This window comes from Catharus ustulatus, chromosome Z (genome assembly GCF_009819885.2).
Source record: "Catharus ustulatus isolate bCatUst1 chromosome Z, bCatUst1.pri.v2, whole genome shotgun sequence".
In the NCBI taxonomy this organism is placed as follows: domain Eukaryota; kingdom Metazoa; phylum Chordata; class Aves; order Passeriformes; family Turdidae; genus Catharus; species Catharus ustulatus.
This window is the reverse complement of record NC_046262.2, coordinates 17,697,175-17,724,397: the sequence shown is the minus strand read 5'-3', so window position 1 is coordinate 17,724,397 and position 27,223 is coordinate 17,697,175. Positions and strand designations below refer to the sequence as shown.

At 38.4% G+C, this 27,223-nt stretch overlaps 1 protein-coding gene across 13 annotated transcripts in view; it reads left to right on the top strand.

The window, feature by feature from the left end:
• ANKRD55 (ankyrin repeat domain 55) overlaps positions 1-26,711 on the top strand; it is a 48,192-nt gene extending 21,481 nt beyond the window's left edge. For 9 of the 13 annotated variants that reach the window (XM_033085292.1, XM_033085296.1, XM_033085290.1 and 6 more), the window contains 5 exons: positions 11,171-11,355; positions 13,009-13,176; positions 15,062-15,717; positions 21,047-21,148; positions 25,968-26,711. In XM_033085292.1, the coding sequence (XP_032941183.1) occupies positions 11,171-11,355; positions 13,009-13,176; positions 15,062-15,717; positions 21,047-21,148; positions 25,968-26,221 (1,365 nt within the window). In that variant the 3' untranslated portion in view covers positions 26,222-26,711. The other 4 variants (XM_033085293.1, XM_033085304.1, XM_033085295.1 and 1 more) reach the window with 4 other exon arrangements.
• The last annotated feature ends 512 nt before the right edge of the window (positions 26,712-27,223 follow it).

Sequence of the window (27,223 nt, the reverse complement as noted above, 5' to 3'; positions counted from 1 at the left end):
CAAAGATTAACATATAATAGGCCTAACTTATTTTTTCTGAATTAGAGGTATATTTTGACCTTTGCAACTGGTATTATTAAAAATGTTTTGTTCTTCTTTAATCCTAATCAGTCTTAAATTGGACTTATTACTTGCCTTAGGAGATTAAAGGTATCTACTCTATTACCTGTTGTGCATTTTTACCAGACTTATTCCAGTTCCAGCTACTTCCAGGAGGAAACCTTTGAATCTCATGCAAACTCATACATGACAGCCAGTGGTCTGTATCATAGCTCTGGGGACAAACTGTCCAACAAACAGAAAGACAAAAGTGAATCCACTTTATAACCTTCAGAGCTCCCCTCCTTCGTTAAGCTTTCCCTGATTCTGTATTTTGTATGTTTCATTATTTAATTCCACTGCTAAATCTCACCTCCACTCTTCTCTCACAAATGTGCAGAATAACTCTTGAGAAATGGGGAAATGGAAACTGCACAAAACCCACTTGGCCTCAGGTAGAAGGAAGTCACAAATACCTTCTTTTCTCTTCCTTTAAGCTGCTCTTGGAAATCAAGAGGAAGTGTGCAGAACGACGCATACACACCCCTTTTTCCCTTATTGTGAGATTTTTGCCATGAAACCTTATAAATTACTTCTTCTATTCACATGTTTCTCCATCTACTAGGTCCAGAAGTGGCAGTTGAAATACCAAAGTATGAAATAGATCTGTTCATATTTCTCTTACTCAGGAAAGAAAACTCTTACCAGAAAAAAAACCACTTTCAGCCAGTGCTCTCTACTGCCCTTTTAGGCCCAGGAGATTTGGATACTGTGGACAGGGACAACTTTCTCTGCTGTGACAGAGAACAGAACAGCTCTGCTGGATGGGATCATCGTCTAATAGCCTCCTCTGTGACTGCTGGAAAAGGGATATTTTTCCTTTAAGAATTGTATAAATATCTTCAGAGAACAAGAGACTCACAGAGCTCAGGCAGTACAGCTGCAGGGGTTATTTTTGGCTGAATAAGGCCCTGTGTTTAATTTCTTTTTTTTTTTTTTTTTTTTTTTAATGCAGTAAGGGGAAGACCAGACACTGCACAGAAACTTATTTCAGAAGTTTCAGGAAAGAGACAGTTCACGCACACTGGGCTGAAACACACAGTAGGACCAAAATATGAAAACCATTACCCATCACTCAAACCCAAATTCTTGGGCATGGGGCATATTTCATATGAAATTATTGTTCTATGCTGACTCTTTCAAAGACAGCCTGTTTGTGGCTTTGTCTTCCATCAGGCACCACGGCATGATCAGTCCCATCCGTGTAACCAGACAGACCTTGCCAACACCAAGGTCTGCTCTTTGAAAAGCTCAAACCTCCTGCCATTCAGGTTCACATCTTAAATGTATCAGTGTAAAAAAAACACTGATCATTGCTGTTTGGTGTGAGACTATTTCATGCCACATTTTTGACACGTGCAATATTTATGTGTGCTGGTGCAGACACGCCTATTAGAAGTGTCTCAGGAGGTATTTCTCTCCTCTCACTTCAGCCAGTATTAATTACTATAATGAAAAGGAAACACACATTTGAAATACAAACCTGTTAACTGATACTGGGAAAATGGTAAAACCATTCTAACAATTCTAGATAATGGCATTATTGAAATCCTAGTAAAATATAATATATACCATACAGCACGCACTATCACACTACATAGTACTATACTATAACAATATTAGTAGTACCTTGGAAACAGCCTGGGAAGATTTGGAATCTTGCCACATTGCCTTGCCAGTTGTCACTTTTTTACCAGAATTTTCATTGTCTCTTTCTCAAAGACTCTGGGTCCCAAAGTCACATGATTATGTGAAAATATCATGTTTCCACTAAAGGATAAACAAAAATCCAGATTTTTTTTTTTTTAAGTGAAGGAATAAAATTCTGTAGGAATAAAAAGAAAGCAACTGGAAAGAAGCTATTCAAAATAATATTCTGCCATGGGAAGTGTGCTTATGGTTTTTTAATAGGCTGATTTGGAGTGCAGTTTTAAAAAATTAGAAGCCAGCATATCTGTTCCATAGCAACAATGCAGTTATTTTATTCCTCTGTTTCCAGAAAAGACAGTGAAATATCTGTATATATAAAAAATATCTGTAAAATACATGCATAAATAAGTATTAATTTGTGTTTGGCTAACCAAGCACTGCAGTTTCTCTGTAATTACTTGGAAGGTGAAAGCACACTTAAATGTCAGGATCTCTCGGAAAGAATGTCTGTGCTGCTACAAGACATCTCAAGGACACAGCTGGCTATCCAGCCAGAGCAGAGGAAGGAGCCAGGGAAGTCAGTCATTTCTCCCAAGGGATAGCTTCTCTCTTTCTCTCTGCCCAGCACCCCATTTTCTCATGTGGGCTACATGCAGTGGAAGAATTCAGAGGGATTTCCAAAAACATTTTAATACCCAGTGTTTCTCTACTGAAGATATGTCTGTTGTTGGACTGGCCAGAAAATATGCATTTGCTGAGCATGGTTCACTGTCTAGTTGGTTTCAGGCAGATTTCTTTCCCTGCAAAATTGTCCTTCAATGCTCCTTGTTTCATGCAGTTTTCTAAAGATGGCTTGAAAGGAAGAGTAGTGATTTCCTTTTTTATGTCACTAAGCTTTAAAGACAATTTTGACTGTTAACAAACAAGTAAAAAAGATATTCCATTTTCACTTTTAAAGTATACACTTCAAAAATCACTTTCTTGTGTAAATATTGTCATTCCAGAAATGGTGCAACTCTTGGTTGTGGAGCCTGGAACATTGCGTAGCCACAGGATCTACAGAGTAAGCTGTCAAGTTGCAAAACAAGTTGGAATGCAGTTTGCAAATAGTTTTGAGTAAGAAATAAACTTGGTTTCATACCAACAGAAGGTTTTTCCATAAAGTGCCCTAAATATTTGTGACTCTGTCAATTCACTGTGCAACAGAGAATTAAATGTGCTTGAGTCCTGGGTCTGGCACTGTGGCGAACTATCATGGGACAATCTGTGTCCCTGCTGCTATACTCTCTTATCCTCCCAAACAGGATGGTCATATACACACCACCTACTGAGAATGATCTGTCACCCATATCACCTGCAGGAACTGGTAGGGAAAGTATTAATTGACCCTGACTTACACCATATCAGGGAAGATTTTAAGAATTACTTGGTACGGACAACAAAATTCCAGTGCTGAAGGATGTTCCTGACTGCTATTTAAATTTTTATATAGCTGCAACATATTTCTGCACTTTAAGATATCATAGAATCACAGAATTTGCTCAGTTTGAAGAGACTCAAAAGGATCATTGAGTCCAACTTATGGCCCTGCACAGGTCACGCTGTGTGCCTGAGGGCATTCCAAACACTTCTTGAACTTTGTCTGGCTTGGTGCTGTGACTACTGGGGAGCTGTTTCAGTGCCCAAAAACAATCTGGGAGAAGAACATTTTCCTGATATCCAGCCTTTACCTTCCAACAGAACTTCAGGCTTTCCCCTTGTGTACTATCACTGGTCACACAGAGATCAGTGCCTGCCCCTCCTCTTCCCCTGCCAAGGAAGGTGTAACTGCAGTGAGGTCACCCCTCAGTCTCCTCCAGGCTGAACAGACCAAGTGACCTCAGCTGCTCTCTTAGGGCTTCCCCTCAAGGCCCTGCAACATCTTCTCTACCCTCCTTTGGTTGCTCTCCATTAGTTTTGTAACTTCATTACACTGCGGCACCCAAACTGCCTCCAGCACTCAAGGTGAGGCTGCCCCAGCTCAGAGCAGAACAGGACAATCCCCTCCCTTGCCCAGCTGGTGATGCTGTCCCTGATGCCCCCAGGACACGCTTGGCCCTCCTGGCTGCCAGGGCACTGCTGGTGCCATGGACCAGAACCCCAGGGCCCTTTCCATGGCACTGTGCTCCAGCCTCTCATTGCCCAGTCTGTCTGTGCATCCAGGGCTGCCCCATCCCAGGCGCAGAATCCGGCACCAGCCCTTGCTGAGCTTCATACGGTTGATGATTGCCCACCCCTCTGATCTGTCGAGGTCTCTGCAGGGCCTCCCTGCCCTGGAGAGTGTCAACAGCACCTCCCAGATTTGTATCACCTACAAACTTGCAGTGTTGACTCACCAGTACAGCCTGATCATCAGAAAAACTTTTACTGAAATAATAGAATGTTAAGAAGTAGTCCTTCAAGTATGAACATGCCATAGACAATGTAATTGTTCATGCCAATCAAATGTCTGAGGTAATCAATTGCAGAAGTCCCACTGAACTTAGCAGGAATTTCTCTTGGGCAAAGCCTGTAGGTAAGTACGGGATAATTGCCAGACCCCTTCCCAGCACACAGCCTATATGTAACTACACAGTGGATGCCAGAATATGAGTAATGTATATGCAACACACTTCTTGCATATCTATACATGTCCTGGTCTCCTATGCCTGACAAACGGCACTTGAAGACAAATGCTTCCATTTCTCTGAGAGAATAAATCCTTATTCTTCTGCAGATTTTAAAAATTACCTCTTTTCCAAAGCATGTAAACAGCCCATTCAGAGAAATCAGTTCTTACAACAATGCAATAGCAAGCAGGGGAAAGTTGCCAAGTGATTTTAGTCATAGTCATTTACACAATAAATCATATGCACTTAGACTCCAAGTGAAAATAAATCTCAGAGAGTGTTTAATGCAGTGTTTTGTAAGAGTAGAGTAAGAGAGGCAGGGACATATGATGGCCAGAATCATGCCTCCAACACACTTTAAGGCTACTAAAAGAATAAATATTTTAAAACTATTATGTCCTCTAGCTGTACCAGAGGGAGCAATGCTCTGAGGATCATAGGACAAACCTTCCTGTACAACAACATATTCTCTTTCCAAGACTACCACAAAGTCAAACCAAGCTGGGTCACTCTGACTCTGCAGCTGTGCTTCTCAGTGGGTGTGTAAAGCTTCAGCACCAGGGTTAGAAGACAAATGAGCTTCTCTCTGGGCTCACTGAGTCTCACCAGTGTAACTACAGTGTCAGTGGAGTTGTTAGTTTGTATTGGTTTGTCAAGTGCCTGGGCTGCATTCAGGGAATCTCTGGCAGTTCCCTGGTAGGAGGAAAGATGAAGATTACGACTTGTATTCTTTCCTCATCACAGAGATCAGTTTTCCATGTCTTCTCAGGGTAGAAAAACTACAGGTGGCTCTGAAATTTGCTCACTTCTCCACTGCCAGTTTCAGCCATCTAGCAGCCAGGAAATTACAGCAGCCAAGGTAGAGTGAGTGTGTTTGCAGTCCTTAGGGGGAGGTGCTGGAAGTCCTTGATACATGGGAGAACGCACCGATGTGTGCAAAACTCTTCAGCAAGCCAAACTGCCTAAAAAAGGACATTTCTCACTGCACTGTTTGCTGCGGACTAGAAGCAACATCATGCCTCTGTTTTTGAGTCTGGCATTCTCTGTCCCTAAAACAGCAGACACGGCACCTACAACAAGACAGACATATGTTTTTCTGATACTGCCTTAATATCTGATTGCAACTTGACTTATCCTCACAGCTGATGCAACATTTATCTTGCTGTGATTCTAGGATGAAATTCTAAATTGTATTACTGTTAAAGTAGTGGTGTGATTCACTGCTACAGTGCTCTGTATGTGACTATGAGGAAAATGGCACTTCAGTGAAATTAATCACGAGGGGAAAAAATGTATTGGAAGAATAATTGAGTTTTGCCAGTATAACTGTGACTAAACATACAGCTTCTGCCAGAATAGCCTGGAGTTAGAGATCAAGGCTTTTCAAGATCCAGTCAAGAGATCCATGTGGAAAATAATATGGAATGGCTTCTGCTTTTGGTAAATACCAAATTTCAGAATAAAGAAAAAGGTTAAAAAATTACTTTGAATGGAAAGATGTGTTTACCAATATAATAGTTTCAACTGAAGATAAAAAGGAAAAAGTCCACAGACAAGTTATTTATTTGAATTTTGCTACAGGTTGCTCAAAAATTACTTCAAATGGCTCATGTTTCTTTATTTCAGCAAAGGATAAAAATATTTTTGTTTCATTTGGCTGGTTTATTTTCCAGTGGTCCTGCTGGTGTTACAGTTGATTTCAGACTAAAGTATGCTATGTGTGTCTGTTTGTGAAGAATAAGAGGGAAGACAAAAAGGCTTGGATTCTCTAAAATAAAACTCAAACAGCCCCCAATGATGCACACAGATGGTTTCCAGGAGGAAGCTGGAAGTACTTATGTAAACATAATTAGTTTTGCTTTTTTATAAAAGTGAGTTACCTCCCAGAGTAGTGCAATGGTGATGCTATTTGTTTGTTGTTCCAGAAACCAAAGCTTTGGGTTCAAAGTTGTGGAATCAAAAGATCAGAGAATAAAAAAGAGGAGGAAAGCACAGGCAGATAGATCTAAAATGCAATGCTAATGATAAGAAGAAACATCAAGAGCTTCTAGTGGGGAATTTCCACCTGGCAAAGATGGTTAAATAAAGATAGGAAGGCTTAAACAGCATGCTCATACAGGCAGGAAATATAGAACTAATACAACCCAACCATGCAACCTCCAGAGGCAATTACTTGGAAGAAAAATATTTTATCCAGGTTTTTGTGAGAACAGGTAAGTGGTCCATAGCTTGCTCCTCTACCCCTCCCCTCCTCTTTGGCATCCCATTATCTGGTTCTGAAGAGGGGAAAAAAATAACCCTCTATATAGTGCAGTCAACAAAATGAAACATCTCAGTGTTTATGGCTGAAGATCTGGCAGAATAAAATGCAATGTTATGGTAGAATATTATGTAAGGGACAAGAAACTTTTTAAGTAAAATTACTGTTCTGCTTATCAGTTGGATATAGAAAGAGCTGAAGTATAAGAGCCGTGGCTGTAGCAACAATAAGGATAAATTAAGCACACATAGCAGAAAGAAGTGCCAAAACTAGAAAAGTGTCCCAGAGGTTCAGGATTCTCCTCATGGTACTTGATTCAATAGATACTTTCTGAATAGTTGTTTTCTTATTTGGAAAGCACTGAAAGACGCAAGTCTCAGAAGTCTGACTTTTATTAACTAACTTATAGAAACCAGAGATGTAATCAAGTGTCAGAGTTAAATACCCTGTTAGTGAATTGGCTGCTTGCCACTGTCTGGAGATGACACAAATCTCAGACAGAAATTTGCATAAAGTACAAAGAGATTTTCCTACAGGAGCTCATGGATCCAGGCTTTAGGACATTTCTTCTTTGTAAATGTCCTGCTTTGGCACACTAAAGTCACGTTAGGAAACAAAGTATGTTTCATTGAGATGAGGGACCTAAGGAAGAAAATTTCACTGAGGAGAATCAATAATGGGTAGAAACAGATTAAAGTGTGAGACGGGACGAAAGTGCAACAAAACCTGGGCTAGAGGGTGGGTGAGGGGAGAAGCCCTGCAAAACTATTTAGAAACCCATAGCAAAAATTACTGATAATCTCTGAGAATGTTTGGATCTCTGCTGAAAAGAATTTGAATACAAAAAGGGAAGATTAAATTTAGTGATGCATACAGTAAGGTTACAAAAACACATAATTTTCCTATGGTAAATTTACCAGAGAACATCCTGGTCTAACAATAGTACTGTGGTAAATTTACCACAGGAATACTACATTTTTGGTGACCACAACTCAAAGCTATCAATCTAAGAATAAGGGCATTGTAAGCACTTTAAGAGAATTTTGAGTGCAATTTAAAAGAGCCGAGATGAATTTAAAGAAAGCATTCCTAAGAAAAGAGAACTGGAAAGCAACTGAGCATTTGCCCAGAAATCTCATTCAGCAGAAGGTTCAAATATTAGGAAATATTCTTTGATGACTTAGAAAATTGAAGTAACAATTTGATTGAGTTGTTAAAATGAGGCGGAATTTTTGTAGCCATCTTCAAAGCAATCATTGCTTCCTCAGATAAGAAGGCATTATCCCACGTAATCCCACGTTTAATCCCACGTAATAAAACATAAAAATTCTGGAAAAGTGACAAGATAAAGTTCATCACATGGCACAGAAGCCTTGCTAAGCATGTGGCAAATACAGTTATCATTGAAAGTTTAATTCTTTGTATCTTTCTGATTTGAGCAGTACATGCAAGTTTTATCACATTAACCGGCATTAATAGCACAATTTTTATAAGCACAACCTGCTATAATAGACACAGAATTCAGTCCAAGATGTTCCACAGGGGAAGAATAAGGAGGGATGCTATCCAAATCCACCAATGACTTCTATCACATATAATATATTCTCTATCAGTCACATTTAAGATAGTTCAAATAATCTTTGAGGGTGACTATCTCATAGACAGTCCAACCAGGATTGTATCATAAGAGTGTTTTTATTTAACTGAAATTAATAAAATTACACTGTACACAGAATTGTGAAAAATTAAAGTTTTTTGTGCAAAATTAGGAATGATAAATCAGCAGATTACTAAATTGAGTAGAAGTTCAAGTTGTGGTGCTGATATAAATCAAACAAACATCATTCTGGGATTAACCATATTAACAGAAGTATAGTACATGTGGGCTACAGGAAGTAATTTTCAATGTCAAGAGAGAAGCCTCTGCTGGATAATTACGTTGTTTGGAGTGCCACGGTTGAAAAAAACTGTAGACAAACTGAAACAGGCCACAAGCAAGCATCAATATGATAAGTGGGTTGGAAAACTTGACCTGCACGGGCGGTTGAAATAGTTTGTTTAGTCTAGAAAACAGAAGATTGGTGGGAGACCAAATATACTGTAAAAGTATGAAATGCCAGTAAGAACAGTGGGATATTTCGTATGTGAATGTTAAGAGCTGTGCAAGAACATGGAGGGACTGAAACTGTATGAAATTTGGACTTAGCAAGTCAGTGTAAAACTGGATGAATAGTAGAGTCATTAGAACATGAATGCAGAACTAATAAGGTGCTAATGCTAATTATTTTTTGTATCAAAACTGACTTAGAGAAGGATGGTAACAGATAGATATTATTATTACATAGTAGAAGTATGTAATAGACTTCTAAATTTAGTTAGCTCTGAACGTGACTAGAGATTTCACTGATGCTAATGATGAAAATATGTAACTGGGAATTACACTAGTATGTAGGATATTGGTATCTGGCATAGGGACTGGACAATAAAAACAACAATTATTCGTAGGACCTCAGTATTCCTGAACATCAGGATCAAAATTCTTTATTAGATATTCAGACAACTATAACTTAATAACAATTTAAACGCGGTTAATTAGGAAGGTACAAAATGCCAGTCATATAAAATAAGCTTAGGTTACATCATCAAGATCAGACTCTAAATTAAATATCTGAGTAAACAAAGTACATGTAAAACAAAATTCCTGATTTCAGGGGTACGTGTTTTGATGAATTAAGGAGTTGTGAGATCAGAGTGATCCAAGGACCGGGAATGTATCCTCTCAATGGTGCAAAATGTGGCAGCAAGCTGAATCCCAAGAGCAGAGAAGAAAAGTGTATAGAAGAGTCTTGCGATAATGGATGTCTATCCATCTTTAAAAGATAAATTTAGAATAAATAGCTGTCTTACAAAATAATATACAAAAGTACAGACAAGCAAAAGAAACTGTGTCTTAAAATCCAGAACACAAGAGTATGATTAAATGTTGAATAGAGGCTGGAAGGAAATTACTTTCAGGGATAAGACTTTATATTACTCTTGTTTAATATTTTCATAATAATTTGGCACATAATACAGGCGCTTTCTGATAAAATCTAACAATAATAAAAAACTGAAAGACACCAACAGGAAGGAATGAGGATATCATACAGGGATATGGATCACGTTTAAATCTTGAGTAATACAAATGGGACAAAATTGAATAGGAAAAATTGTATAAGTCATGCACTTAGGTGCTAGTAACAGAAGGTCTTCCCCAAAATGAGAAACTCTATGCTTGGAAACAGCTAAGGAAGAGAAGTACTGAGGTGTAAAGGGTCTTTCCAAAATGACTAGGAGCTTCTAATCAGACACAGCTGTGAATGAGGCAAACGCTGTTCTATGACATACCAAAAGAGGTATTTGTAACACAAATAAGGAAGAGTAGTGTCACTGTGTAAGATCTGGCAAAAACATCTTTGTATAACTAGCACAATTTTAATCATCCCTCTTCAAGGAAACACAACTAAAACACAAAAAGGGTTACTAGGTTAATGAGAGAAACAGAAAGCATCTTTTAAAAAAAAACCTGAAAAGACCATGATTGGTCAGAGCAGTAAGAGAACAATTCAAAAGGGTTGTGATGATTGTCTATAAATACATCTGAAGAACAAGTACCAGTAAGAGGAAAGAAGTATTTAATCTAAGTAATAATGCTGGAACAGAAACAAAAGGATATAATCAGCCCTGAGTATGAATAGAATTAGAGATACAAATTATTATAGCAAAGAAGTTCTTGAACTGTGTTCCTTTGAGATTAATGGGGGCAAAAAAGCCCTAATTGCTTAATGGACAAAGTAAGTTTGTGGGAGAGATGATGCAACATAGCTTCAAGTGATTACAGGGATTGAATTTGATGATACAGAAAGACCTTTTCAACCTTGTATTTCTGTTGCTATAAAAGAGTTATGAATTCTTTTTGCTCTATTTCCACTAAGGTGGGATATGAAATGTTCCATTTCATTTGTGGGTTAGAGAACAATGTCAACTTTCTATAAGACACCAGACACTGAAGCAAACTAGCTAAGAAAGTTTTCAAGAAGCACTTGAACAAATATTTGACATGGCTTTTCTAAGTGTACTGAGACAGACTTACAGATATGAGTTGGTTTTCCGAGATTCTTTTCAGCCCTAAATTTCTATTGGAAAATATAACCTTGTGTTTCTGGATTCTGGTTTAGCAAAACAGCAAAAAACACAAGTAATTTCTATTAAATAATTTACACTCTATAACTTTTCTGGAGATATTTGAAGTGGTTCATTATTTATTATTTTTCCACAGTTCAGAGTGTTTTGGAAAATTCATAAATAAGCACAATTCCCATCTAGAGACTGGAAGGTTTTGGTTTCCATCTGGAGATTCTGGTATACACACAGAAGAATACCATTGCTGTATTTAGCATTCTCTAGCAGAGAAGCTAGAAGCCTGGTGTGAGCTCCATTGTAAAACACTTTCCTTCTCCGAACTTCCTTCCAGAGTGGCAACAGGATTCTGTGTTCCATCATTCTGGACCACTGGCAGGGACCATCCATAATAAATTATGATGATGAGGATGGCAAAACATGCATGCACATTGCTGCTGCTGCAGGCTACAGCGATATCATCAGTGAGCTGGCTAAAGTCCCAAAGTGCAACCTGCAGGCCCTTGATGTGGATGACAGGTAACCATGGAAACTCTGAAATTCCTGCTTCCTTTCTAATAACCTGACATCAGCTCTGTTTACTGTATAATCATGTTTCCTGTTTCACAGGCCATGGCCTAGTAATGCCCTGCACTCCACAGAGAACTGTGCTTGCTCAGAAACGCTGCAAACTAGTCCAGCTCACATGTATCATACTTAGTATGATAACTAACTAGAAGGAATGATATTTAGCTTTCTGTTTGTGCTAGAAAAAGATTTGTGTAATGACTTTGTCACCACTCACCTAAGTTTCTTTCAATCAAAATGAGCATTCTTTTCAAAACAATAGAACAAGTTCCTGCAACTTGAAGCCAGGATCCTGCTGTTATTTGTATTTAAGAAATGGCAGTGTTCTCTAGTAGTATTTAAGATGAAAAATACTATACTTCTATAGGACCAGAGGACCTTCATCTTCCGTTCTGAAAAGACCTGTGATTTCTTCGTGATTAAACTTTCATTTCTTAAGCACAGAAGAGCCATCTTTCCTCTTTTTCACCTCACACCTACCTTCCTTGGAACTTTGCTCATAAATTTATGTAATGCAAAGAGAACCAGCTGGCTGTTCGCATCAGTTATTCTGCTCAGTGAAGCAAAAGCCAAGGTTTTCTTGGCTTAGGCCTTCAGGTGCTTAAAATAATATCATTCTTCATGGAAAAGTGCAATAAAATGGAACAGAAATATAATGAATGGGGTTCTGGAGCAGTTTCTAAACATCATTAAAGTGTAGTTGAGAAGGCTGTGTTTCTATGGAAAGAAGAGCAAACGGAGGAGATTGCCTACACTTCAAAGTTCATTAAGACACAGCCACCTATTTCACGTGCTCAGATATTTCCACAGAATATGTTATACTTGGAGAGGGAAAAGATAATCTTTTCACTACAAACACATATATAAGATTTTCATTATATTGTGTTTCTATTGTGTTGTGATTGTACCCAATCTGAAATCAGTGTGACTGAAAAAGGAATAGAAAGAAAAATGTCAATTTTATTTTTTTATTCTTAAACACTTCTCTTGCAGTGTTCGCTGTGCTTTCTGTGTGCAAAATACTACAATTTGGAAACTAGACAAAAGTTTCCAAATACAAGATGCAAATTTTCTGCCAAGCACAAAATCAGTTTGATTCTCCTGCAGAGATTCAGAACAATTACATGTGCTCTGTTCTGTGCCTATCATAGAACTCAGAAACTGGCAAAGTTTCTGTCTGGTAGGTGTGTTCAGTCCTTGTCATTCATCAGGGAGAGGCTTCTTTTACCTACCTTCATGGAGAGCCCTGTGCCAACTGTTGCTAACTGTTGTTGGTGTAAAGATGAGTTTTTCTCTGTGCAATGGACACTAGAAAGATTTTTTCAAATTCTGCTCCGAAAACTTCAGCCACTTCTACTCACAATTCCAGCTGTGGAAGAGATGCTATTATATAATGTAAAGGCATTCTGCAGCCCCATATCTACTTTATCTGCAGCTAAATAAATGCAGCTACAATGGTGTGGAATAAGTTGGCTGGAGAATTTCTTAAATTGTATGTTATGAGTCTGGGCAAGTAGCATAACCTGTGCACACCTCACTGTGTCATAAATGGTTTCAATTGTAAATCTGTTCATCCATTTTAATGATACTCCCCCATTCCTGTAGGACTCCGTTGCACTGGGCTGCAGCAGCAGGGAAAGCTGACTGTGTGCAGACACTGCTAGAACTGGGGATAGACAGCAACCCCCGAGACATCAATGAAAACACTCCTCTGACATATGCAATATACTGTGGGCACACAGCATGCATCAAGCTGCTATCTCAGGAGAGCAGGTAAAAGAAAAGTTCACACCTTGTTCACATGTTGCCACTGACTAGAAAACAAATTTATTGCTTTTTGAATGCTACTGAAGCATTTGAGCCCTTGGTGGTGTTTCCTTGATTCACAAGCAATACTCATTTTATGTTTCACCAACGTTGCAACAATCAGTTCTCTTCTGAAGACTCTTCACTGAAGTTGCAGTATTAGTCTACCAAGCAGCAGAGGTTTCTGAAGATGCACATATAGCTCTTACTCAAACACCTCCATGTGGAAAACTCTTAGAACAGAATAATTTCAGCCCTCAGATGTATATAATTTCCACTTCTTTGAAATCTCTGTGTACTATCTGTGTGCTCATGTAACCAGTCAGACAGATAGACTGAACACAAGAGCAGTTGTGACAGACAATAAAATAAATCTCAAGTTTTCATCCTCAGAATAAGGGTTTGGTAGTATTATCCTGGCCTTCTTTAGGTCTCTACCTTGATTTTTTTTCTGAGTTCTTGTCTTTAAAAAAGTATAACAAAAGACTTACTGGTGGCAATCTTCCTTTCTTTGTATTCTTCCTATTTAGCAGCTGTTATGTAATTAGTTTCTGTTCTTCTACTTCAAGGATGCACTTGTATTTATATCCCAATTTCTTTGTTCTTTCCCCTCCTTTCCAGTCAGAAGTTAGTATTATGTCCTATGTTCCAAATGTGAAACACAGGTAATATTACCTCTCCCATTTGTCCTGCATTCCAGAAACTATTAGAGAAGGTCAGAGATGAGCCAAAATTTCATCTCAAAACCACTACAGCAATACTATATACCATTTTTGGTTTTGCTTTTTTCTCTTTTATATGCTCTCTGTATTCTTTGCACATACATTTGTATCTCTGCAGCCTATGGTAGTAGTGGCCAGTTTTCCCAGTAATTTTCCATGGCGTTTTTCTAGGAAGACAGACAAAACAAATTCCATAGCTCCAAGCCCCGGGGGGTACAAGGGTCCTATCCTATCCTGGTTCTTCCTGGGAACCAAGATTGAGAACAACTCTTCCAGATACATTCTCATGGACAAAGTACAGCTGGTACCAGGGGAGGAACTCCAGAGAAGGAGACCTAGACCTGGGGGAGAATCCCATCATGACTTGTCCTCCTAACTGATGCTCTTTTATCAATTATGGTAATTTCCTAAAACCTATAAACATGTACTCACCTTTATGGGGGGTGGACTTTTGTGGACACCTTTTCATAACTGCCTTCTCATAACTGAGGGCCTTCAATGGAGATCCACTTTTATATTACCTCCCATATTAAAATTATCTTGGGTTTTATTTGTAGTTTGGAAAAGGCAACAATACCAGTGTAGGTAATTATCTTGACCAATCTGAAACTGTGCCAGACCTCTTTAGCACAAGCAAGGCAAGGGAAGGGGCTAGAAGGGAAAGGGCAAATGGGAAATAGGAAAGCAGGAAGGGGAAAGGAATTATAGGAATGGTAAACTAGTGCCTTTTTTTACAATGTTTGCAATGACTGGAAATATCTTTTTCCAAATCTGACATAATACAAGGACGACCTGATTTGAAAGATCACAGCACATTCGTCTCGTTATCATTAGATCTTCACATCTGGTAGATGCTGAAGCCAGAAAAATTTGTTTGTTATTTCCCAGATAGCTGTGCTAAGTTACATTAAGATGATTGTATGGCAGTTCACCAATAAGAAAGAGTGAAGGAGTGAAGTAGCACAGTAGCATTTTCAGGTTTTGTTAATTATCAATTTGGGATCCTAATTTTCTTGAACCGTCTATGCAAATTTATCTGGACAGAATATTGCTTCTTTCATTGAGTAACACAGTTGGTATTTTCTCATTGTTTGGTAATATTGACATCACCTTTTGTTTTGTATTTCCAGTAGATCTGAGTCAGTTCATCAGTTTCCCTCCCAGAAAAGCAGACTTATAAAGAAAGAAGGACGATTCAGTATGCTGAACCAGATCTTCTCTTGCAAAAAGAAGAAAGATGATCCAAAAACCAGTCAGGAGAGAAGCAGGGATCAATATCCTGGAGAAGACACCTCAGAAGTTGATACCATCATCACCCGTTTTGATTGCATTATGAATAAAAATTGCAAAGACATTTCAGAAGAGTGTAAGACCACTCCTGACTTTAAAAGAAAGAGCACAGACACTAAGTACCTTATAGCAGAAAAGAAGCAATCAGCATGGCAGGGATTCCCACCCATCACCACCCAGAGCTTCCCCTCAATCACTGCAGGCAATTCCTTCCTAACTGCTGCCCAGAGCAAGATGTCAAGCTTCTCCTCCAGCTCCAGTAGCTATCCACACAAATCTCAAAAGAGTAGGAGTGAACACAGCTTGCTGGACAACACAGGCAGCTACCAGGCTTTGCTGGATGATTCCTGGAACACAGACTCTAACCAAAGACTGTCTTACAAAGTCTGTACTAGGACTTCTTCAGACAAATTGATGAATGGCTTTAACTCTGATAGATCTCACCACGTGCTTTTGTGCCCGCCCTGCCTTCCCTCACTTTCCAGTTCTCCATCAGGTAATTTTTTCCTTCTCTATATCCTAAATCTTATAATACCTACCAATGTGGCAAGCTGAATCAGGAAAAAAGTAGGGACCAATAACATTTCAATTTTTTAAAAATTATTTTGGTTTCTTTATGTGGCCATCACAGACAGCATGTGAGTGGGACATCAGTTGAAAGACGAAGCAAGGTGCTAAGATGTGGGAAATAGGAGATTTAAGTAGATTTGATGAGCAAGCAAAAATGCAGGTATCCAGGAAGCAAGTAAGACACCTGAGCAATTAGTGCCTCCAGGTCATATTTGTGCTTTGTGAATTGCACATTAACACCCATTACCACACCTGCTGCCTTGTGTTCACAGTTAGTCCTGGATGTGGATGTGCAAGGGAACAGACTTGCCCTCGAATCTGTAACTGTGCTGAGAGCTGCTTCTGGATCCAGGCAGATCCAGGGACACACTGGACAGCTTTATGCCATGCCACTTTACCCCTACAGGTATATTCTGACTCCAGGCTGCCGTGGCATTCCTTCCCACCGTGAATGCCACCCTGAGTCCCAGCTCTTTGGTCTGATGTGCTGTTCTTATGGTTTCTCCAAAGCTGAATACAGGTTGCTAAATTTACACAGACAGGACAAATGCTTTTATGCTGTGGTCTGGAAATTGTAATACAGCAGTAATGAAGCAGAGTGTTAGAATTCTAAGGTGAACAGAGTCTGGCTGGATTTGAGATCTAGTATTTTGTTTGACTCATGTCCATGTTTAAATGAATCTGCCTGGCTGGCCTGCATTCTGGAGTTTACTTTAACATATCAGTGTCTCCAAATTCATCTCCTTTGGGATTAGTCCCATGCCAAAATTAAACACATCTAGCATGCCTTCCAACCACTGCAATACCTAACTGAAAATGAAGCAAGCAAAAGCAAACCCTAAACTTTCCAGTATACTATTAAAAGGAGTAAAACTTTTACAGTAAGTCAATCTACACTTACCCAAGAGACATGGGCCATTACCCTTCAGTGGAAAGAAGAGTGAGAAACCCTAAGAAGAGCCCCCAGTTAGCTGCATGATAGTGTAAACTGTACTGAAATATAAGTGAAGTAAACTATAAAAAAGCAAATCTTTGCACATCTGACAACTAGAGCAGAGTCAGCAATTTCAGAATGACAGGCCATTATACATATATTGCGCAAATAAAGGCTGGAAATAGCTTTTTGGTGTAAAAAGGAACTATTTTAAAAGTGCTGCTTCCTGAACATCAGGCCACATTCCTGAAGGCTTAATAGAATTGCTCCATAGGTGTCACTACTTTTTTACTATCCGCTCTTCAGCTACTCACTCACCATAGGAGCCCCAGACTCCATACGCCCAGCAATGATTGCTTCTGCACAACTCCTTCTACACTAAATTCTGCAAGGTTCAGCTCATATGTGGAACACAAGAATACCTGCAGGGCTACTTTACAAACTCCCTATAATACAGTACAGTGAGGCTAAGATATTTGAGATCACTGACCTTGACAGCAGTAGAAGGAATGAGCTCACACTGGATAAACCAAACTGAAGGACAACTATTTCTAGGAAGAGTTTCTTGTTGGAATTTGATAGACTGTTAATACACTTGATGTGGAAGTAACTACCATGTTGTTTAAAATATGATTACAGATTTTTCTTAATATTGTAGTACAGTCCTAACTACAGTCCTAAGAAAATGGTTAAATCCTCATCTGCTCTGGACAGAAGGATAGGTGGTTTTATAGAAAAACTCTTTCTGCAAACATCCTATGACAAAAACCTAGATGTTATAATGGGAGCCGTCTTTGCATGCCCAAAGGGAAAGTAAGTCGTCTTATTTCTGGCAGTTTACTGTCTCTCTCAGAAAATAAAAAACCTGAGTCTTCTTTAAGCCCAGTTTTCTTTGTATTAACTCCCTTTAGAAACATTTTCCAGCAATAAAATTATTCCTGTAGCTGGCAAAAAGAACCTTCCTCTGAAACATGTGAATTAAAATCCTCTAAGGAGGAAGAGAAGTGCACTGTGGCAGGAATGCACTGCACAACACAGATATTGTCTCACATTTCTTTGTGATAAAAAGATCTGCTTTTTCCTCTTCATGCCTATGTGCGTGGTTTAAATCTGTTGGCCCCTGTAATTGAAGCCACCTGACCTTCTGTGAGTTAGAACTGCATTTACTGTATGAGCTCCGGGGCTTCCAGGTCTCCAGTCTGCTGTGCCTGCAGGACTTACAGGGATCAGAAGCAAAGTCTAGTTCCAGCCCAGGATTACAGCCAACAATGCTGTGCAGGCAGCCCTCTCTCTAAGGAAAAGTATCTTTTGTTAGTTTTTGTTTAGGTTTTTGGTTTGGTTTGGTTTGGTTTGGTTTTGGGGAGTCTTTTTTTCAAATCGATTTTTCTTTCTTTCTGCAGGAGACTTAGCTGAGGGTGAAAAAACATCTGGTTTTTTAAAACACTGAAATGTTAATACTTCATTTCTCATTTCATGCCTGGGGGGGGACTAGATGTAATTTCCTAATCACTGAATACCTACACCAGGATTCTGGGTATCAATAATCTAAGGAAACTCAAATTGAAAATTATTTTCTCTGTTGACACTCAGTGTTGATTGTCTTGCATGACAATGTCTATTGTCAAAGTCAAAGCTAATTTTTGTGCTCACTTGCTACAAAGGCAGCTGGCACAAAGCCTTTGAAGGTTTTTTGTTCTATTTTCTCTGCTCCTGGGATTGAAAGATGAGTCAATTTACCAGCTGAGCAGTAACACACAAAGGGGGGAGGTTGCTGTGCGTAGCATTGAGGAAGGTAATTACCTTACTACTACCAATGGCATCATTGGTTTCTCTGGAATTACTGCCCTCCACTGAAAAAAGCAAAGACAGCCTATACTAAAAACTTTAAAAATTTCAAGAGTGTTTGCCAGCCGCAGTATTGAGCTACCATCAAAAATCTGAAAAATTTTGTATTTACAAGCTTTGCAATCATCGCTTTTTGTATAATTTTGTCATCTGCATTCTACAGGGAATAATAGTAGAAATAGAGAAATTACAGGTGATACTGGTAACAAGAAGCCTGTCTCAAGTATTAAGACAGCTCTGACATGCCTATCAACCACTCCTCTTTTGGGTTACTGAATTTCCAGATGTAAGTTGATACTTTATTACAGGTTTTATTGCAGAAGACCAGTACTTTCTATTTGCTTGAATAGGTAACGTGAAAAATGGGTCATTATTAAGTTTGTAATAGTATAAGCAGTATGGTGTAGTTCAACAGGAAGAATTTTTTGGCTAGGAAAGCAGAGCAAAGCTGATCAGCTGATTTTTCTCAAATTTAAGAACCAATTTACTCTGAAACATTCATCATAACATTACCAACTTTTACACAAAGTGCAGCACTATGTGGTTCACTTTCCTAAACGCAAAGAAAAAATTTTAAAAACAAGCTGTAAAAAAATCCAAATGCAGTCCTGCATTTTGTAAGAATGAAATTGCTTCCTTTCATTTATTCAAAAATAACTGCAATCATAAATGCGCTCTTGGGGACAGCAAAGATGATGTCTCAAAGAGAGAAAAATTATTTTTCCAGATGTTATAACAGATAGAAAGGAAAAGTAGAATATTTCCATTTGATGCCAAAACTTTTAACAAGGATTTTTTTTCCAAGTAGTCATATCATTCTTGCAAACCTGATAAGTTTTGTAGTGTTGTTTTCTGACAGATACCCCATTTATGAAATGAACATATCTCTTGATAGCAACAACAGCCTCCCATCATCAAAGCCATAATGGTACATACACAATAAGCCGTTAGTTCTCAGCATAAGCATCACAGAAACCAATACAAATTGAATTGTTCTAATGAGAGCAACAAACGATTCTCTTCTATATTGGAATTGATATATTTAGTTCTTTGTGCAAAGTAGATGCAGAGTCTATAGAAGAAATTTACCAACTAGACACTAGAGATGATAACGAGTAAAACACGGGAAAAGCAAACTGAAGTCTGTTACTATTAGGCAGAGCTCACCCATAAGATATTCTTCATGCTGTAGCTCAAACACATCAGCTTAACCACAGGATCCAGCATCCAATGTCTATCTACTGTTGTGGCTTTTGGACCAGAACCTTGCTCCACGCTGAGCTGAAGGCTGCACAGACATGATGGATTGTCTGACAAACACCACTGTAACTCCTTCCACACAGAATCGGTTTAGTCAGCAACATATTTACAGCAGTCATGACAGCTGCTTCAGTGCAGCTGTAGAAAACTGCTCTACAACTATTTTTCTACAGCTTTATCTTGCAAAGCCAAACAAGACATAGGTATTTTCAAGCAGCAACTGCAAAACTACAAAGGCAATTAATATGACTCCCTCTCTTCCTCCTGCTTAGGATGTCCTGCTACATGCACCCCATGTCTCCCCTTTTCTCTGTGTGCTGACAGAGCATATGTCTGCTCTTCAGTGAGCTATGTTGCAAAGCCATGTTGGATGAGCAGCTGCTTGCCAAGACAACTAATTACACAGCTCATCACAGATTTGGTGATAAGAAAAGTAATTTGAGGGACTCAAGCATCACAGAGTAAGATTAGCTCAGGAAAAAGATCTGGTGAAAACATTGACTTGGTGCTTGAGTTTCTACTTTTTTCAGTATTAGACATGTCCTTTATGTCATGAAATCCATCATCTAACATACTGTTTTTCAATAGTATTAAACCTAAGTTAACTTTAATCTTAACTAGTGACATACCAGAATTAACCAATTAACCTTTCCTTTTCCAGCATATATTCTTCTTGCTGAAAATGATACTGCCATAAACATAGTTTAATAAGGATCAGTATGGCCTTCTATCAGTTGTGATATGCTTTCATCTGCAAAAAAAACCCTTCTCAAAGCTCATCTTTACTACTAATAGCCTTCAATGTTCTTTTCCAACCAACAGTTGAACTTTGTGTTTTAATACTTACAAGACTGAAGCATTTTGCAAACTAAATCTTCTATTCTGAAATCAAATAATCTATTTGAATAATTTTACAGATTTATAGTCTAAATATTCTTACTGAGACCTAATAAACTGTGCCCATTTTAAGATCTATTGCTATATTATCCGAGAGGAAGTGATAAGGGTGTATGTGGAGGTTATACTAAATCAATCAGTCCTTTTTATGAGTGTAAAGTGAACTAAGCAACAGCGTCTTTTTTTTCAGCCGGTGGTTTCTTGTTATTACATATTTCTGAGAAATACTAAGTAAGTGTTCTTTTCTAGAAGCCAGAAATGCACACTGCACCACACTAGTTATAATTATTCCCATAATAATTTTCTTTTTCTTTCACAGGTAGAAGTTTTCAGCGGATGTCCATAGGCCAACACAAAATGAAAAATGTTATTCCTGTACAAAACAGCCTAGCTCCAATTCCCAACCACAGTGCCCACAAAAGTAAGTACAGGCAAGTGTCAGTTACAGTATCATATTGCATGCCCTAATTACTGGTGTCTGAGGGCTTGAAAGAGGTTTCATGTTTGCTTTTTCATAGCATCACAGAATGGCAGATGTAGGAAGACACCATTGGAGACTGTCTGTCCACCCCTCTTTCCACAGAGAAGTCACCTACAGCACATTGCCTGAAATCACACCTAGTTTTGTTTTAAATATCTCTAGGAATGGCTATTGAGACTACACAGTTTATCTGGGCCTTCTCTTGCAGTGTTTGACTACACTGAGAGGAAAAAGTTTCTTATTACTTATTTGTGTCCATTGATTCTTTTCCCTCTGCAGGACTCCACTGAGAAGAGTCTGTCCCCTTCTCCATTATTCCCCACAATCAAACATATATGCATATTGACAAGATCCTTTGGGCTGCCTTCTCTCCTTGAGGCTGAACAGTCCCAGCTCTTTCAGCCTCCCCATTAAGGCTGACACTCCAATCCTTTAATCATCTCCATTGCCCTCCATTGGACTTGCTTCCCCCTCCCTCTTGTACTGCAAGCCTCAGAACTGGGCTCAGAACTTCAGATGTGTTTCACCCAGGCTGAGTAGAGGGGAAGAATCACCTGTCACAATCTGCTGGCAGTGCTCTTCCTGATGCAGCCCTGGACATTGTTGGCTGTATTTCTGCAAGGGCACATTGCTGGTCTCATTCAGCTTGGGGAAGCAGTGATCCTAAAGAACAGGAGAGCTTCATCCCACTCCCAGAGTCCCAGAAAGTGTCAAGACTGTGGTTGTTCCAGGCTGGATCAAGCCAGCAACTGAAGTATTCTTCATAGACACCAGCCCTACTCCCAGCAGTGTCCTAACCCCACATTCTTGTGCTCCACAACACGCAAATCTCCATTGTATACTGGATTTGCAGTTTACTGATTGTCATTCTGTGGATAAGCCAGGTCCTAAAACATGCAGACCTAAATTTAAGATTTCCTGCTGTGTATAATCTGAAGGTCAGAAGGAATTCTGCAGTGATGACAATATTACTAGGAATGAGGCAGAGGGAGCCTTACAGGGACCATCAAATTGGGTAGGGATATAGACAGAATCCTGCACTGCTGCTGTTTTCTACATCAGACAGGAAGAATAAAAGGTGTTTGAATTACTGAGGTGGTGTTCTCTGTCTGCTCAGAAGGAAGAAAATAATTTAATTGCTTTTAATTGCTTTTAAAACCCCAGGTCCAAGTGTTCTGTTTTTTAAGCTTTCTACTCATGTTCTCTGTGTCTTCTAGCTAAATTATAGCTGTAAGCAAGATCCTTCAAAAATTCTTTCATAATAATTGTTGTTCTTGCCTTAGTTCATACAAATGGTCAAGAATTTAGTTCTAATCTCATACTAAAAACTACCTTACAAATAAGACATAATTGTCACAATTAAGAACCATGGTTTCATTAACTAACACAGCACATTTATCCAGGTGTCATTACGCTTGAACATTAGTTCAAGCCAGTAAGAGAAAAGCAAAATTATTTGCGAAATATACTGTATTTTTTGTTAACACAAATGACATATTTGCTCCTGAAGCTTTCTAAATAACTGTTCCAGAGTCTCATCCAGTATGAGATTTCACTCATCCTCCATCTAGCCCTAAAATATTACCCTGTTGGACATAGCCTTTATAGAGGCAAAGTGCTCCAGTAATGAAGACTGAGTATAAATATTTGTGTTTCTCTACTATTTTTAATACACAATATGTGTTTTAAAAATATGCTAAGAAAAAAATAATATACCAAGAAGCTGGAACAATAAAATAAGCAAAAACTAGAATGAGAACTGAAACTACCCAGAGACTAACAGAAAGAAGAAGTATCTCCCCCAAAAAAGGAAGGGCAATAAAAAAAAAGAAGGAAGAAATTTTCTCAGTAAAAACATTTTAAAATACACATTAGAAGGAGGAAAATAGGAATGAAACAGTAGGCTGGGAAGAGTATGTACTTGTGTGACTTTAAGCCATAAATTCTCACCCTTCAGATATCCCCAGGGCCAGAGATCCTTCACATATCTTCCTGAATAGCCTCAGCACAGACTGCATCTTCTATTCTGCATGCTGCTGCTTTGTCATCCCCCACACTCTTTCTATCTCATCATGCAACACTTCCAACAACCCTGAAAAACACACTCCTTACAAAATGCCAGAATAATTTTTCAAACAAATATGGGACTTCTAGATAACTCTCTGCTGCTCATTTCTTCATATAGTTAAGAAGGTCTGATGTTTCTGGAGACATCAGAGGAGGCAACATATGTCTGATGCACAAAAAAGTGACATAGTTACTTGCTGGAAAAACCCCACAACAACCAAATTTTAAAAGCAAATTTTAACTCTTATTTCTACAGGTCATTTAACAATATTTTCTGGAGATCTGTGGTTGTTTTTGCCATTATTCATCATGATTTAAAGTTTCTTCTTTCCCAAGTTAACAGCAAAGCATTCCATGAAGAAGCCACATCTCTGCACAAGGCCACTGTGGTCCACTGCTTGCAAAGGAGGGGAGTCTAATACCCATTCTTCTGCTGGACTCCATAATCCTTGAGCAATGCCTTTCTGACAGCCTTATTTTTTGCCTCTGCAGTTTGCAATAGCAGTCACTCCAGAGCCTGCTTAGTAGAAAAGGATTCCTGAACCAGTAGCTCCTATTGTACCACTGGGTCTTCAGTGGTCAACTCTGCCCTCTGCATGTGAATTATTAACGGTGCTTTTGCTGAATGTAGCTCCTGGGGCCTTAAGGGCTCTGCGTCCCACAGATCCTGGCTCTGGGTCCAGGCTCATGTGTTTCAATACATGTACTAATACTAGTCATTTTATGCATTGTTTCAGAGCCATCCATGTACCAGTCCTGAAATCCTGAATTGAATATCCTAAACTGAGCACAGCATGTGGGACAATGTGGAAAGCACTGATGTTTGGGTTCCTTGAATGAGCATGAGTTTGTGATGGATGCTCTGTCATGGGGGTGTAGTTAAGATGCAGCACTTTTGGCCTACTTAAATCCATCATTTAAGGCTTTTAATGGTGTACATGAAGTGCATAAAGCTTTATGGATATTTTTCACACAGACATGAACTTTGAATATATTAACATATGAGTATGTTCCAAAGAGGGACACAAGTGAGCCTCTCAATATTTGGTTTGCACACCAAAATTTCAGTGAACTCAAAGCATTTTACCATGTGCCAGAAAGCAAATGGGCCCATTTGTAGTATACAGCCCTCTCAGATTCACACAAATTCAACAACAACTAGAGCAAATTGCTAATGGTTTGGGGTTTTTTCATGAAAAGGCAAAGTGATTTCCTGAATTTCTGAACATGAATGAATCTTAAATATGATCCATGAATTACAGTACACTGCTAGAGGCCAGACCATTGTGGTAAACACTGTCTGCTCAGGTAATCATAACTTGAATAGTAATTGAAATTAGCTTAAAAATAAAATAATCTACCAAGTTTCTAAATCCTCTCTAAAAAGATCCCACTTTGCCCTAAATCGTAAGGTAAGCTTAATCGCAAGCTTACCTGGTAAGCTTTAGAAAAGTACTGGTCCTGAAAAATAAATAATCAATAATTAAATTAGTATAAGGTGTATGCTACAGGGGATTATGACAAGAACTTTAACCTCTTTTGCACCATGTGTATAGTTAAAATAGATAGATAAAGATATGAATGGACAAATATATGCAGTGAGGGCCTACTGCAGACAGTAGAAAGGTAACATTTGTTTTCAATGGGGCAAATTAAATAAAGCACAAAATTTCCATCTAGAACACTTCAGAGGAAAGTGTTAATAGCCTCTCAGATAATTAATCACAAATATGCAGATGGAAGGAAATCACAAATGCAATAAGAACACAACAAAGAAAAAATTAATGTAAAAAATTGCAATGAGATTCTGTAGCCAAAACAGAGATAGTGTAACTCCAGAAAGAACACTTCATATGCTTAAACTGTAGAAAATCATATTGATTGCATACAAAGAGTTTGTGAATAAAATGGAGATAAAATGAAAAGAAGGTAATGCAATTCACGATAAATTGACAGCACAGAAAAGTAGGTCTACAATTAAGGTTTTGATTCTCCTTTTAAAAAATCAGGAAAAAGTTGTCTGGATAAGGGAGACTAAGGATTTCAATTCAGAGAAAATACAGAACAATATTAGCTTTAAAGCACAAACAGTGTTACATTGGTGAGGTAGAAATTAAGGATGATCTAAATCCACAGTTTCTTGCAAGACAACAATAGAGATACATAACAGATGTGCCTCTCAGGTCTTTTGGTGTGTATCTTGGTGTGCTGCAGGGTAATGGGCTAGTTTTGTGGCCTGTGAATAGTAGAGCATGTGTGGATCTATCTTTATGATTGCCTAGAGAAACCCAGACACAGCATACATTTTTCCATTTCCTCTTCCTTAGATTTTGATCAGCATTTATCTTCAGCAATAGAGCATTTTTGGAACACTTCTGTTATAGTCAGCCTGTGGTTTCTGATGAAAAAATATATTGTGAAAATTTTTCCAAACAGACCAAATCTCCTCCAGGCAAACTATGGGTTCTCTGCTTATCAAAAGTAAATCTTTGAACTTTTGAAGACTTACTGGTCACTAAACCAAAAGTAAATCACAACATGGGAGTTGTTTTCTTCAGATGAAGATAAGCCTTGCCAGGGCTATACAATTTTTTATTAATATTTTGATCATATTTTTCAAGCGAAATCATTTGTAAAAACACCATGCTTTTCACTTTCTGTGCACCTTCTCTTTTTTTTCTATTTCCTCTAGTTCAGCTACCATCTCAGGATGCTAAGAAGTTTAAATCCCTACGAACCGGTGCAGTTATTCTCCCACCAGCTCCAATCTCCCGACCTCTGAAAACAGGACATTCTCAGAGTCATATCCTCTATTCTCTCTTGCCTGGTCTATCAGGAGAGAATCTGAAACCAAGCTATGTCCTGCCTGCTATCCCAAACCAGAAGAAATCTAATCCTGTAGAGGAGCTTGAGAAATCACTCACCAAATCAGATACTGAAAATTAACTCAGTACACTGGCCTAAATGAGTTGAAATATGTCTAAGTGGTTATTAAAAGATAACTGTACATTAAATCTCATTAATTTCCACTGATACTCTTGTGAACTGGAGCATAACAGAAACCAAGATAGCACATCACAAAAGCTGCACTGTGTGTGTATATATATATATATATATATATATATATATATATATATATAGGCATTTACATTATAATTTTAATTTAAGATGAAACATTTAATGTGCAGTAAATTAATTTTGTGAATGGAACCCTCATAACATGATTTTGTTGCAGCAATGTGCTGTTAAGCTTTTCATAGAAAAAAGGAATAAAGAGTAAAGTTTTCTGCATGTTTAAAAGTTGGAACTAGAGAAACAAATTGACATGGCTTCTCTGTAGTTTGTAAATGCAAAGGTGCTGATTCTGATGCTGTGTGCCATAAAAAAAAAATCTTTTCAAGATTAAGAAAATAAACTCAAAATCAAAGGCTACTTTAGCAATTGAGGTCTTTTGTTTCTGTTTTTCACACATTTTCCAAATTGTACATTTGTGGGTTTTGTGAATTCAACAAGGTAAAATGTACAATGAAACACTAATTCCTGTGGAACAGATAGACCTTTAGCATGCACTGTTCAAAACTGTTCATTTCACTGACAGATTTATGTCTTATTTAATTCTTCATACTCCTCAGTGACAAAAATGCCATTATGTACTGTTATCTTCATAAAACAAGGATTGCAGAGTCCTGAGTTTTCAGGCATTATTTCACTTTGATCACTGAACTGGAGGAAATTTAACTAGACTGCTGTTTAGTCAAGAACTTGTAAAAGTTCCTGACAAGGTGTAAGCCTTTGACTAAACATTGCACAAGACTGTCCTTTCCTAGAGGCTAACAAAGACACCAGCCCCTGCTTGCTTCCAGGGTTGTTATCTAGATCTTGCTGCAATTGCTTTAGAGGTTTCTCCACTTCTGATTATAAAGGGGCTGTGGGCTGGGGGAGGTTGTC